The sequence below is a fragment of the Ischnura elegans genome, chromosome 3 (genome assembly GCF_921293095.1).
Source record: "Ischnura elegans chromosome 3, ioIscEleg1.1, whole genome shotgun sequence".
NCBI lineage: Eukaryota > Metazoa > Arthropoda > Insecta > Odonata > Coenagrionidae > Ischnura > Ischnura elegans.
This window is the reverse complement of record NC_060248.1, coordinates 59,069,183-59,084,858: the sequence shown is the minus strand read 5'-3', so window position 1 is coordinate 59,084,858 and position 15,676 is coordinate 59,069,183. Positions and strand designations below refer to the sequence as shown.

The following is a 15,676-nucleotide window of genomic DNA, read 5'->3' as shown; positions in this document are numbered from 1 at the left end:
GAAAAAATTGAGCGAGAGTGAAAAATCATGCACGGATAATCCGCAACACGGATAAACCGCAGTCGGATAATCGGGAGTCTGCTGTATTTAGTAAGATTTCAGCTCTCTCACTGTGCAAAAAGTGAAAACTGATCCTCATTAGATTTTTGCCATAATTAGATGCTCCACACACTGTGCCCAGCGACGGGCAAAGAGGGCAGCTGCCCCCCCTTGAAGCAAAAAGCTCAAAAGTCTTTAAGCAAAATCACTACTGAATTGAAAGGAAGGTATTCACCAAATTTTCTTTTAACCCACAAAAAATGATATGTGTTAGTAAAAGATATGTATTTAAAATAAAACTATTTTTTTCAAGGAAATAATCTCATAACTAATAAAGTGCTGTTAAAATTTTCTTGAAATGTTAGTTTCATTCACCTTTTGCATGATAAAATGGCACAAGTTGGCTTGCCATTCCCTCGTTATGATCCTGGGTATGCCCTTGCCTCCACATAGGATAAACCATTCAGGGGCAGATTCAGAATCAAATTTGGGACGGAGGTCATGACCTGCGATTGGGGAGTATGGAAGAGAGAGACGAACTCCCATGTAAAATATTTTGCAGGGAGTGATACGCTCTACGATAAATAAAAACTCAAATTTCTCTCATGTTTGGGACTTGTGGCCATGCACTCTTATGTACACTACCTGCATTCCTTCACAAGGATACAAAAACTATTAAAATAATAAAAATATAAACTTTTTGATAAAATTTGGGCGGTCATATCTCCCCCTGAAACCATTGTCACAAGTACCTACTGCTAGAATAAGTGGAATGAATTTGAAATGCTTTACCTTTTGTTCCTCCTACGAAGAGAACGTTGAAACCAATATGTGTAGCATGCAGCGGCGCAGCAAGGCGGGGTTTTGAGGGATAACCCTCACCCCCCCCCCCCCCCCAGGGATCAGAGAAACTTTTAAGTTTAATCCATTTTGCATTATTGGATTAATATTATTTATAGAATAGTGTAAAGTTTAATGAAATATCCCTCAGAAAGCCATAAAACTCACAATTTTGAACCATTTATCTAAAAAGTTTTCTGGGGGAGGGTCCCCATGCTTACTCTGACAGATATTAGAGACCCACCAGTATTAGTTGTACCTATAACCACCCCTTACCTTAATTCCTAGCTGTGCTCCTGGTAGCATGCACGTATTGGTATACATGTATTAATACCCTACATATACATGATTGCATTTGTTTGAAGCGTAGAGTTGTAATATGCAATCGATCGCTAATGGATGTCCTCGGACATAAGGTGTTAAAACATCAGCGGGTGCATTATATATATTCTAGTGCAATATGCATTTCTCGTGTCACATACCTTGGTGGTGGCTTGCACGGTACCTCGTAAATGACGTTGTATATATTAAAAGTAATTTATTGTCCGTAGACAATGGGGTAATAACGACTGCGCATTTACATTACTTAAAACATATGAATAACATGTGGCATTAGTATCTCCAGGAAATTTTTTACTGCTCGCAGTTGAGTAAATGAGAACATATTAAGTTTACATCATGAATTCCTAAATAAAAAATAGAACATTAGTGAGACTGCTCATATAAATTGCATGTCCTGGATTTCTATTAAGAAGGCTTCACTTTGCACCAGGCTTCCAGTTTAATATGTCCCTTTCCACCTTCAAGTAAGTTTGTGTATGGAAAAGGGTGGTGTCCACCATCTCAGGATATCGGCCCTTGACATCAAATCTCCAATCATTCCCGGGCACGTCATCGGGCATGTTCTTTTCGTCTGTGCGGAAATTCTTCACGAAGTACGCTCCCTGAAAAGGAGTATATGTCGAGTAAAAAGGAGCATTCAATAATCATGTTAGCACATTTTTGCTATTTTTACCCCTTCCCCCAATTTCAGCAATTATAAACATTTGACGAATCGATCCCCATTTAACATGGGTGAGAATTTTTGATATTTTGCATTTAATATGTGCCAGCGTGAAACCAAGCTAATGCTTTACTTGACTCCTATTCCTTTTTTTCACTGAAGAGCCCTGATAAAAATGAATTCCTCCACGGTGGGTAAATGAAGGGTAAAGGAAGGGTAGTACCCTCCATGACTGGTAGTTACCACCCATCTACCCTTCCTCTACACTCAAGGGTAAGAGAAGGGTAGGACTATTCTTCATCTACCCTTCCTTGGAACTCCATTAAGGATTAGGGAAGGGTAGGACTATCCTTCATCTACCATTCCTCTACACTCCAGTAAGGATAAGGGAAGGGCAGGACTATCCTTCATCTACCATTCCTTGGAACTCCTTCCCTTACCATCAGTCCAACATCCTTTAAGGGTAAGGGAAGGGCAGGACTATTCTTCGTCTACCCTTCCTTGGAACTCCTTTCTTTATCATTCATCTACCCTTCCTCTTCACTCCATTAAGGGTAAGGGAAGGGTAGAACTATCCTTCATCTACCATTCCTTGGAACTCCTTCCCTTACCATCTGTGCAACATCCTTTAAGGGTAAGGGAAGGGAAGGACTATTCTTCGTCAACTCTTCCTTGGATCTCCCTCCTTTATCATCCGTCTAACGTTCCTCTACACTCGATAGGTAAGGAAGGGTAGGGTAGAACTATCCTTCGTCTACCCTTCCATAGTACTCCTTCCCTTACCATCCCTCTAACCTCCTACATATAAGGGTAAGGGAAGGGTAGGCTGGCCTTCCTGTGTTATGAGATCAATGCCATCAACACTGCAATACCCCTCCTACCCTCAGCAAAAGTAACCAAACTTGTTATCTCCCAGGAATGCTCACGCATCAGGTGAAGTTTGCCTTGCCATTACATATTTCCATGCTGACTTTTCACTTTATGATAATAAATGCTAATTTTTAAGGAAAGCTGGCTGTGATAATATATACATATATGTATGTTCAAATTTATCCATCAAAACAGTGAGTAAAGGCTTCATCCAACATGTATTTAAATTTTAATGCTTTAATTGTCTTTCCCCAGCCTCTTTAGAAAGAAATTTTGCCCTTCATTTCTCTTTCATAAAATTCTTCACAAATTCATTAAAAATAGCTTTTAAAATCACAGAAACTTTTTACAGAATGCAATTGAATTGTATGAAGTTATTGAAAAAATTGATTCAGTCCAGACTTCTATGTAACTCCTTTTAGAGGAAGACGAGAAAGCAACAATAGCTGAATATGTTAAAACCGTTTCAGCAAGATGCCCCAGGAAACAGAAGAATCCTCACAGGTCTTGAAAGATATTGCTACAAAAAAGGAGTCTTTTGCAGAAACTCTCTACATTTTCAACGATAAGAATTATTATATCTCTTGGAAAAATTGTATAAATGAATTGCTTACCTTCACGATAGGACATTCCATTTTGAAGTTAGTTGTCTCCGTGTCATGGGGGTTCATTATCACAGGTCCAAATTTCTCCAATATTGCACACAATGGTTCCTCTTTCACTTGTATTCCGCTCAACATGTACTGAGTTCCTATTTTCTCATAGCCTTCGACCGAAACCTATGGAAAATATATCCAATTATAAAAATTAATAAGTTTCCATTTTATGCAGAGAGTCCAATATCTCATTTTGATGTATACATTAGAGTAATTTCGTGCGATGTAAATCCAACCAGCCCACATTCAAAGCAGGTTTTCATGGAATTTGAACAATCTCTTCATCAAAATGGTAACAGAAACCAGTTAATTATAGCCAGTGTCATACAAACTAAATTACAGCTGTTCCCTTGCAGGCATGCCGAGAATAATCAGTAAAGGCAGACTCTACGTTCCCTCTATTTTTACAATTATTCATCACTAAAAGTACTTCCCACATAGCATGTTAGCTTATGTCAAGCTTAATTTTTCCTTGCCATGTCAAGGTTGAATGTTTCAAGCCTGAGTCCAGCGTATGTCAAGCTGCCAAACTTGATTTTCCCTTGTCGTGTCAAGGTTGAAATATTTTCTGGTCAGAAAGCTCAGTCACTCACAAAACTCACTTACAACTCACCACTCATATATAACACTAACTCACTCACCTGTGGCTAGCAAGAGCACACAGTGTTATACCACCTTTTATTACCAGCTTGCATTGCTATGTGGGAAGGTGTCATACCCTTGATTCAGGCTTGTTTTTTCAAGCTTGCAACAACCTTGACTGGTGGAGACTAGTTAGCTTGATTCAAGCTTGAATCAATCTAACAGGCTTGTTTTTTCCAGGTTGCTGCAAGCTTGCAGCCTTGATCAGTCAAGCTTGAATCAAGCTTGATTCCAGCTTGCATTGCTATCTGGGGTGTCACCTACTCGGAGTGAAATCAAGCAATAAAATGTGAAGGTTACATTTTTTGAAGTACAATACTAATTACATGCATATAGAGGTGTACGGGAGGAAAAACAAAGGTTGGGAACCACTGAACTAAAATATATCCTCATTTAGGGGCAGTGGCGGATACTGATGGGGGGCGCGCGCCCCCCCCTTGCGGGTCCGCCTGTATTGCCGAACATTGCAAAACCACAATAGTAACTTTTTTATATCATAAGATGGCATTGTATTTTACCTGTTTATAATCACTTTAAATAAAATTTTCATTTACTTTGCCTGTGACTTGATCATCTCTTATTGCAATAAAAGTAAAGACAACTCAAGATATGTTGCGCCCCCCCCCCTTGAGTTTTTTCTGTATCCGCCGCTGTTTAGGGGGAGCTGAGCCACCTGGCTGAAAAGATATGCCCGCTAGTAAGAGGGGAAATTTTCTTATGATAATAATAATACATTTATTTCACGAACTTAAGCCCTTTTACCACATTACGAATGATATTTATTGTAAAATTATCCATTGTGCAACTATAGACATGCTTAACATAGGATACGTTTTAGAGAATACACACAAGAACAATAATACAAATAGGTGTAATTATTTGAAACATAGCTAGTCAAATATCTGGGTGGAAAATTAAACAGGATTTATTTTTTAAATAGTTAAAAGTGAAATATTTACTAATTAATGATAACATGCACTGAAATTTGTATTGTGAAGATATAAAACATAGTAAATCATGTTAGGCACAACAAAAGGTTCGAACGTTTACTGAATTCAGTAAGAAATTTTTGTCACTTGAAAAATATCAACACTTGTGCATGCGTTATTAAAATCTCCAGCAATCCTGTACATGGGCAAATAGTAAAGGTATTTGCAGCAACTGCATGGTAGATAGCAAATGAACGTATTTTACTGCTAATTTGGGAGCAAAGGAAAGTTGCCAGAAAAAATATATTGAAAAGAATTGAGTATGAATACAATAATGAGCGTTTATTGTCGAGGACCCACAAGATCCTAAAGACTTCTCAGAAATGAAAATTTAGCTAAATTTTACAATCAGGAAACAATTAGAATTGATACGCACCGAAGAACTCCAACTGATATATCAGGGGGGTGCAGTGGCATAACTAGGAGTATGCTTTGGGGAATGGGATGGCCTGGGGTTGGGGAGAGTGGGAAGGGTCAGTGGCAAATATGTATTAGAAAAATGACATGCCTAAAAATACATTTTATATCATTTTGGCACTAAAGGTATGTATCACTTTAAGCAGATGGTGTTATTAAATGCACAAAACTAGAAAATAGCTTTAAATATTAAAAAAAAAATTTCTGAGGCTTTTAGTGGGGATCTATCCCCTCAACCCCCCCCCCCCCCCCCCCCCCCCCATAGTTACGCTACTGAGGGGGTGAGATGCCAAGGGTTACTAGTGATTTTTTTCTAAACAGAGTAAGGCATAGAAATTGACAGAATACCTAAATACACAAAACCTTGGTTGCCAAGGGATACAAGTGAGACTCTGTTCTGTGCTGACATTGAGTGTAAAATCAAATGCACCACTAAATATCTAGATAATCTCAATTATTTTCTTTACCTGATTTCTGTTCCTAACTCTGTTCAGAAAGAATATATCACTTGTACCCCTTGGCTTCTAATTCCCCCATATACATGCAACAGAGAATAAACAGTACCTTCCATATCGATACTTTCACTGCACAAATGCTCAACAATCGCACACCGAATCAAATCCACTCATCTAGCAGCCCAAGTAGTAGGTACTAGATGAGCCAATTTGATTCAGTGGGCGTTTGTTGAGCACTTGTGCAGTGGAGGTATCAATATACGTAGCAACAATAACTTCCACTCAATCCACAGCTAGACATGAAACAGTGTTGATTTGGAGCAGAATGGAATTTGAGAACAATAATGGGGAGAGTTTACAAAATATGTACAAAAAACTGACTTATCCGTGATATATAGTAGTACACTCTGGAGATAACATGTCTGTTTGCCATTTAAAGGGATTGCACATTCACCCCTTTATTCTCATTTACACATTTAAACAGATCATGCATAATATTGATAACACAGAATGAAAAAAGCTACATTTAGGATACCTTCTGCTTATTATTATTATAATTATTATCATTATCTACATATTGCTGCAAGTAGGCTATTGCTCGGAGGCAGCAGTTTTACACACATGATATAATCTAATCTACCTATATAATAACAAAGTAAGAAACAGAAAGGACACCGATAGCAAAAAATAATGCATAAATTCTAGTATCATACAACTAGTAATTGAACATTGACCCAAATAACCCAATTCCAAACACTCCATAAAATACATTTATTCTAATATCATACAAATAACTAATGATCATTGACCCAATTAACCTAATTTCAAACACTCCCTAATAAATCACTATGTAATTAACCAATAAATGATGAGCACTTATTCCTAAAAATTTTATCATTTTCAGGGAAAATCTTAAAAATAACTTCAGGTGGGTGGTTCCACGCCTTTATTCCTCTATGTAGGAGGATTTTTTCAAAATGTCTGTTTTCTTTTTTTTTCCTTAATTTTGAATTTATGATCGTTCCTTCCTATTTAGCAGGGCAGGGGTGCCGACTTACAAAAAATATTGGGGGGGCCCAAACCGGGGATCTTGCCCCGGGAAATTATATAAGTAGCGATTTTTAAGTTTTTTAATCATTTTAGGAGAGTCATATGATCAGCATTAGAGCCCTGATAACTCGAATCTCGACATCTGGAAACTTCAGGGAAAATCGACAAGCCTGACACATTTTTTCCTCACATCCATAACGAATTTTTGAGGGGGCTCGGGCCCCCTCAGGCCCCATGGAGTCGGCGCCACTGTAGCAGGGTGATTCCAGCTTTAGACCGATTTCTTTCCACCCCCATTCTTTAGTAAAGGCTTTGTAAACCCTGCATAACCTATTTTTGGTTTTTCTCACTTTTAGAGGTTTTCATCCTAAACACCCTAGCATAGCTTAACTATGCTTAGGAATCTTTTCGTTTTTTTTAATAATTAGTTGTATAATATTATTTTGAAAATGGCCACAGTTATTTTAAAACGAGTCTTACCAAAAGGTCCTCTCGTGGATCCGTGAAGATTTTAAATTCTCCAGAGAGGACGGTCGTGCTACGGTTGAATTTTTCCATTCTTATGTCAGAGAAATCCGCAAAATTTTCATCGTAGCTGACAACCACAAACTTCTCGAAAACGATCTTATAGTTTCTCTGAAAAAAAAATTACTAAAATGAGTGATGCTAATGCTTATAAGAAGTACTGAAAGTGAGTATGATAATTAGAGCAGAAAAATGCAAGTTGCGTGCTACGTATGAACAAGGGCGTATCCAGGATTTTTTCTGGAAAGGGGGGGGGGGGAGGACTAGGGTTTGACTGATCATCTCATATTTGAGGTTAAAAATAAAATGCAGCATTTACTGTAGAAAATATTCTCTTTATTAACATATGAAAGATAGTAATAAATTAAATTAAATTATTGAGGCTTCTTAATACAAAAAATAAAACGAACGTAATTTATAACCGTATTAAAAATCTTGTCTATTTTTTAAGCGTACAGGGGGGACGTGCCCCCCCTAAATTTGCCTATGCTTATGAATAACTACATTTCGTACGCTTTAACTAATTATGTCTTAAAATGATGAAATAGCATTTTTCCGGCATATAACTGGATCAAATCCGGCAGAATGTGTTTATTACAAGACATTTATTTCCCGATTCGGCAGCTAGTTCCTTTGAAAACGTACCTCAATTAAATATTTCTTGTAAAATTGCGCAGTAGATTTTTGAAGTCATTATTTAAGTACTCCACCAATAGGGTAGTTTCCTATTATTTTTTTATTGCCTAAATTGAAAGATTATTACTCCTGGAATACGCATTTCACGATTTTTGATTTTTAAATGACGATACATATTTTTCGCGATTAAATGAAAAGTGAAAATTTTCAAGCGCGCGAAAACACGACGGAATGCTGGGAAAACCCCGTGTGACGTCATTCTGGTTCCCGCTGTCGCCGTGTGAGGTGACCTTGGGGCGAGGGTATGTGCTTCGCTGCGATGCAGGCTGCTAGCAGGTAGCGCTTGGTTTAAATAAGGATTATTCAATTCAATATATTTGTATTATTCAATTCACCGCTTTACACGACGCCACTTTGACTACGCCTTCGTACACACGTCAGATTGTGCACGTACTTGCCCCGTGTAAAACGGCCTGAATCGCGAATAGCAGCGAATGATAAACTTGTATTGTCTATATTTGCATGCTAACAAGATTGCGTGAAGGTCATTTAACAATTCCATCGGGCAGTCCACGATTTCATTGAGTATTGGATCGGAAAGACAGCGTTTAGAAAAATGACACACATGAGCAGGAAATAAGGTGGCTGAAAGAGTATAACGGAGACAATTAGACGAAATCGAGGAGATGCAAGGAGTGTACTGATCGCAAATTGTAACAGAATTTGAAACAATTTTTCTGCATTTTCATAATTCATTTACTTAAACAGTTTCAGTACATTTGTGCGAAAAATCCACAGAGAAAAAATCATTCGCCTTGACCGGGTTCGAATCCCGGTCAAGGCGAATGATTTTTTCTCTGTGGATTTTTCGCACAATTGTCCATTGCGGGTGACTCCCGTAAAAGTTATCACCGTGGCTAGTCCCGGTATACTTAAATTAGTTTCAGTACAGTTCTTTATCATTAGATAAACTTTTGAAAAGGAAATAAGTTACAACAATTAATTTTTATCATTAATATTAACTTGAAAAATATTTGAAATAATTTATGAAATTTTCTTCATGAGTGGCTATGAAGAAAAATAAATATTTTCATCAGCAAAAAGTATCATTTTGTAATTTTATCAACATGGCGTCTTATCTAAATTTTGTATGGAACTTCACGGAATTGTCGACAGCCTAAAGGCCGTTTTACACGGTACACGGAATTGCGCAGGTTAGAGCTGCATTAATTTCTAAAATGGCGTGGAATTGCGCGAATGCATGAACGAAATTAGAATGGGCTGTTTTGCCGTCTCGCATTCACGCATTCTCGCATGTGTTCTAGCAATTCACCGCTTTACACGACGCAATTTTTATTGCGCCTTCACACGTACGTCAGGCTACGCAATTCCGTGTACCGTGTAAAACGGCCTTAAAGGTAGAGCGCAAAAATGTATAATGATTTTGACCTCTTTTATAACATTGATGTGAGCTAAATATTTCACAGTAAATGTGACCTATTCTGGCGTACGAACTTTCTTTAAGGGCAAGTGTCGGCTCAATATGCTCTCGTCATTCACTTACTCCTGCTTCTACGACGATTAGTAATGCGGAACATACGATGTAAGCTATTATCGGGCCCGCTTTTATCCATGAACTCCCTCTGGACCTCATCCAAGGGCCCTGTGAAGAGGCGTTGGATGACATATCTGCACTCTGATAAAATTTTTAATCAGCGGATTTGGAAGCTCAATACGCGACTCTTCCTCTTGATGGCCTGAAATGGAATGCGGAAATATTAAGTCTGATGTACTTTCGAATCATTAATTTAAAATTCATATTACAAAGCATTAATGCAATCATTCGTATCGTACGATTACGAAGTATATATGCGAAATATAATTACGAAATCAAAGAAAATGAAATTATGTCAAAAAGATAATGTAAAAATGATAATCGATTTTTTTAACAAGATATCAGTGGGAAGGAAAATGAAATGGGGAATAATGATGTGGAGTAAAAGTCCATGTTTTAATAGTGAATTAAGTGCGAAAAAAGATAAATACAAATTTAAGACACGAAAATTATCATTTATTTTATAAACGCGATTTCAGTGTGAATAAATAAAAATGTAAGATGATGTTTAAAGTAACAATAAATGATATAATTTCCATAAACGATTTAATATAATAAACATATAAATAAACGATTTAACATCCATTGCGAAGAAAGAAAAACACAAAATGATGATGTGGAAGTGAATATCTACGTGATAAACGTGATATCAGTACGAAAAAAGAAAAATTCATAATTATATTTTAGAATTGAAAATCCATTTTATAAAAGCAATTCCATTGCGAAGAAATAAAAATTCGTATCTTACGTATCACCTAATTACGGGAGAGTTATAAGAATGAAAAACCATTTTTTTACCAACACGAATGGAAGCAAAAATTTGCTGAGATGTAATTTAACCAACGTTACAGTGTAGCTAAACTAATCGTGAATAAATGAACCTTAGAGAAATGTAAAGTTTTTAATTTACCATTAAAAATTTCAATGATAACGACACGTAAATATTGAAAATAAAATTGCACAGAAAATCAGTACGATCGGCAGATCGATCAGTACATATATTTATTTTTATGTATCTTCATCAGTAGTGAAAAAGTAGAATTACTCATGAGGAACCAGGGTTTGACTTATTTTTTAAAATATCTTTGACTTAGTGCAAAGGATGCGAATATGCTGTGGAGAATAGAATATGTGAGTATGCTATATGAATCTGGTCAATTGTTTAACATTAATACCTCATAAGCGCTCTAAACGCAGTAACAATTAATTTTATATTACAGTAAAAATCATATCATTTCTCAATTAATCGTTCTTTGAGCAAAAATCATCACCGTTTTTACGTACGGACAGCAAGGATTTTCGAGGAACGCGGAACATTCAGCCAACAGTCAGTGAAGAGGGGCGCAGCCAGTGGTCCGACTAACCTGAATATGTGAAATTTCGCCGCTTGAGACTTAGTCTGGGATGAGCTTAACCTTCACCCATCCAAACTAACCCTATGGTTAAATTTCTGAGTTAATAAGTCACATCAAATACCACCCTTGTTTACGACGATGCAGCCCGGGATACAAAATACAACTATGGAGTCGAAGACTCCAAAAGCGCGAAGGCGGTCACATTACTTTACAGAGGGCTATGTCCTTATTGCACAAAAATTGAAGCTAACGAGAATTATAGATATTATGCAATAGTAGTTTGGAAAGTATTCATAATTGTAGAAACGCAGCTGTCTCTTAGACCGCATGTCACCGGTTTAGGGTTAAAATTCAACGTTCTCATTATGCATTTCTGTATATTTGCTACTGAATTCGATTAGCGGTCTGTGGGACCTCACGTCACTATATTGGAAAAATCAATGATCGTAATGCTGGTGGAAATGATTCAAAAAGTTGTTAAGAACAATTCGTGGTGATTTATCAAGTATAAGAATTATTAATAACTTGTATGGAAGCATTTTTAGTTGCAAAACGTGGATAATTAAGCACTTAATTTTTCTAAAATTCATTTCGCAAGGATATTTTTGATACTTAATTTTTAAGGTTTTTATATATGTTATAAACAATTACAATAAAACGGTGGTATATTTTTCGTTCCTTTAGCAGGCAATATGATGTACTTTGTAATTTGGAACCAATGGAACCCCAACATTTCGCGCGCCCACGTCTGGAGTACGACACTCATCTTTTGGCACAAGATCTCCCTTTAACTTTGGGGACAGAACATCTATGCATCAAGTTTTTCTGCAAGAAGAAATGAAAAGGGCCTGGGGAACACCGAAAGTAAAACGTCGAAATGTAAGAGCCGTTACGTCGACATTTGTCCAAGGCGTATTTTTGGCTATTTCCGTCAGATATTTTTTCAAAGCAACTAGAAAACCCTAGAGTGCGTAGTTTTTGAGGTAGTGCGAAAATCTACCGTAAAATACAACTGACAATGGAGGAGGGAGCACGGATGACAACAGAAGTGATGTAGTTAAATGGCGAGGCTCAACACATGATAGTCATCAGAGGTTAATTGCTCAATTTTCTCTTGAAATTTAACACAAATAAGGAAGATAGTTATTCCTCTCGAGGGATAAAAGGCTATTGTCTAGGACTTTTACATTGAATGACGTGAAATCGATTTCAAAGGACTCCTAAAATCGATTTTACGTTCAACTCCCGTTTTGAAGTGATTGAAGGATTGTTATCTGTGGCTTAACCAGGAATTTCGTTCGAGGCTTCCCACCCGGTGGACCCGGGTTCAAATCCCGGCAGCGGCAGAGAGTTTTCAGAGACTGCCCGATCCCTGCTTGTGTTGTGTGGAGGACATTTCAAGCGCAACACTCCGTCCGTCGGATGGGACGTTAAGCCGTGGTCCCCTTGGCGCCTTTCGTTAAGAGCAGGCTAATGCCGACGCCGGGTTTCTCTCCACCCTTCCTTACCTACCCCTTCCCTCATGCTGCAAATGACCTAAGTTGTCGGTCGCCTCCTCCAAATACCACACCATACCATCGTTCGAGGGGGGTGGGGTCTTTAACTAGGGGTGAGAATTTTAAAAACAAAGCACTATGTAGAGGGTTTAAAACTATTTTCAACACTTTTCCTAGTCGAAAAAACTTCATTTGTTAAAGAAATATTTTTTTAAATTCATGATTTTTTCAATATTTTCTTTTCTTTTATGGTGGAAAATAATTGTGATTTTATATTTCGGGGGGGGGGGGGGGGGGTCCGAGCCCCCCATGGCTATACCACTAATTGTTTTGATTGTTCTGGTTCATAATAACCCTATCAATTTTTTTTACCAGTTCCCAATTAAAAGCAGATCTGCAATTGGTTAGTTCAAATCTGGATCACCAATGGGACTGAAGTTTCCGATCTGGAACACGCTTGGAACAACATTTTCACTCTTGGAACGTAGTATATACATCTTCACTTTCTGATATGGAACTTCTGAGCTAAAGATTAAACTGATATTATATTCCAAACCATTTAGCGATTGTTTACAGGGAAAAAATGTTCTATATTGTACCTACAATTTACGATATGAAATCTATTTCAAATAGGGAATTCACGTTGTGCCAAGTTGAGTTGTTGTGCTAACTTACCAACTGCTTTGGAGTACGCTGTTACCTCGGCCACGGCTTCAGGATGCATCGCGAGGCTAATCGACTCGCCAGATATAAATGTGCCGAATGGCGGAAGTATTCGATACTCGGCTGCACATACGATTACCTCTGCCGTGTTGGTCACATGTAATTATCGTGTTTATTCAGGAGCAAGGATGGAGAGAATGGGTAGGATATAAAGGACAGTTGCATTCGCTGACTAGAATGGCACAGTTTTAACAGTATCATTTACGAAGGCCTCTATTCTCATGGGATAATATGTCAATGAGAACAAAGGAAGAAATTAAAATGACCGCATATTGAGGAAATGAGGGGATGGAAGCAATTTTTTATTTCGTCGAATAATTGCATTTTCCTGAATTTTTGCGATGAGCATTATAGTTTTCAGCTGTGTCGCAAATGGCGGATGTGACGCCATTTTGTTGCTATGAGATTTATATCAATGGCGGACGACATCGTTTCAATCTGTGACGTTCAGTGGCGTAACTATGAGGGGGTGTGAGGGATATATCCCCCCGCCCAAAGTCTCAGAGAAATTTAAAAAAAATTAAAACTATTGTCTAGTTTTGACACATAATAATTGCATCTGTTTTAAGTTAAATTTTTAGTGCCAAAATGTTGTAAAATGTATTTTCAGGCATGTCATTTTTCAAACATTTAACCAGATTTTGCCTGGGGGGAGGGGTCGTCATCCCATCCCCCCAAAGGCATATTCTATAGTTACGCCACTGGTGACTTCAATGGGCTTGTTCAACAGTTTCACGTGACTGTCGAATGTGCTAGAGTTATATAAATAAAGAGACCCATAATTCTCCACAATGCCAACCGTCGCACAGTGGGTTGAAATCGAAAAAAGCTGGCCAAATAATGCGTATCTTATAAATCTTATTTTTATTACGTAACCTGAAACTTTGCTCAATAGGGTAGTTTCCTTCATCTAAGAAAACGAAAGTCATTGATTGCGATTCGTTACCCACCATTACTGCATTCATAATATACAAATTATTTCGTTTGAGAAATACCGGTTTATACGAATGGCAATGGTCCATTTTTATCCTCATTTGAAAAGGGCCAGATTGGCGCCCATGCGATGCCACTCCACGTGACGTCACAGGTACCTAGTTTCTATAGGAGAAGATAGGAGTTATACATCGTCTGAGGTTACCAATGCATGCATGAGGCGCTGAGCTCAAGGAAACATGTCTTAATAATCACTTATTAAAACTGGCTAAGGTCGGAAAGTTTTCTTCATTTGATAAGGTATTAATAATCCTTATTTAAGCCAAGCGCTACCAGCCAGCAGGGTACTCAGCTACCCGCTAGCAGCCTGCGTCGTATCAGCGCTCTACTCGCCTCAAGGTCACCTCACAAGGCGGCAGCGGGAACCAGAAATACATCACACGGAGAGATTTCCCGACATTCATACTTACGCGTCGCGTTTTCGCGCGCTAGAAACTTTTCACTTTTCATTTAATCGCGAAAAATAGATATCGTCATTTAAAAATCTAAAAGCGTGAAATACGTACTCCATGAGTAATAATCTTTCGAGTTAGGTAATAAAAAATAATAGGAAACCACCCTAATGCTGTCAATATATTAGTGCATGTTTTGACGCACTGTTTTTAATAGGTTACTTCATGAAATAAAATACATGGCCTCAAAGCTGAATAAATTTCGCAAAAACTGCCCGTATTTATTTTTTATTTAGCATATTAAAATTAATGGTACACCCTTTGCAGTCATTCTATGCAACAAAATATTCACTATTTTACGGAACGATATGTTATATTTAATTTTAATCTATTTTTGAACTGAGTAGCTGTATTTTTAACCGATAAGACGCGTCGCTTACTTATAGAGCTATGGAAAAAAATCGACTGTCTTGACCCTCTGGTACATGAGTTGATGACGTCACGGACACATGTCGCAAGTGTCGCCAATTCTCCGCTACTCCTCGGCCTCGCGTGGCTTATTGTTGCCAACGCTATTACGAGCTATTACTTCCCTCGAAGAAATGTTTTCTCGTCAGCCAATAAATGAGCCAGATGCCTTATAACGTCACCAACTAATAAAAAGTAGGCGGAAACGTTTGCGTTTTCTTATTTTACAAGCGACATATTTCTATTCTTTTATTATTGAGCGAATTTAATAATAGAGAATATCGTTTATTTCGCTGCGAATTATATTTTCCATCCATCATACCGATTATTTTAATAAAATGTGTGCCTGATTGAGCACCCCATTCTGCTATGAATTGATTCTGAGGAGAAGATGAAAGTGAAGCTTTGAGACAAGCATGCAGAAAATTTGGGGAGACCGTAACAGTAATGGCTTAAAATCTTAGAGATTTTTTTTTATTGAATTACCAATCTGAAACAGCTATGTTCATTCT

General features: G+C 37.6%; 1 protein-coding gene across 1 annotated transcript; it reads right to left on the bottom strand.

Moving 5' to 3' along the window:
* Nucleotides 1-1,491: 1,491 nt before the first annotated feature.
* Nucleotides 1,492-13,357, bottom strand: LOC124155022. Its single transcript, XM_046528765.1, has 5 exons — nt 13,264-13,357; nt 9,687-9,879; nt 7,442-7,597; nt 3,367-3,531; nt 1,492-1,823 (listed from the first exon to the last, which is right to left on the bottom strand). The coding sequence occupies exons 2-5, from the start codon at nt 9,807-9,809 to the stop codon at nt 1,638-1,640; spliced, it is 630 nt and encodes a 209-aa protein (XP_046384721.1). The 5' UTR covers nt 9,810-9,879; nt 13,264-13,357; the 3' UTR covers nt 1,492-1,637.
* Nucleotides 13,358-15,676: the final 2,319 nt, after the last annotated feature.

What these genes read in the sequence shown, in the direction of transcription:
- LOC124155022 (XM_046528765.1), bottom strand. Translation starts at nt 9,809, where the DNA reads ATGTCATCCAACGCCTCTTCACAGGGCCCTTGGATGAGGTCCAGAGGG. An exon ending in ATCCACGAGAGGACCTTTTG is followed by an intron (nt 3,532 to 7,441) that starts GTAAGACTCGTT and finishes TATTTTCCATAG; the next exon opens with GTTTCGGTCGAAGGCTATGA. An exon ending in TGGAATGTCCTATCGTGAAG is followed by an intron (nt 1,824 to 3,366) that starts GTAAGCAATTCA and finishes ACTCCTTTTCAG; the next exon opens with GGAGCGTACTTCGTGAAGAA.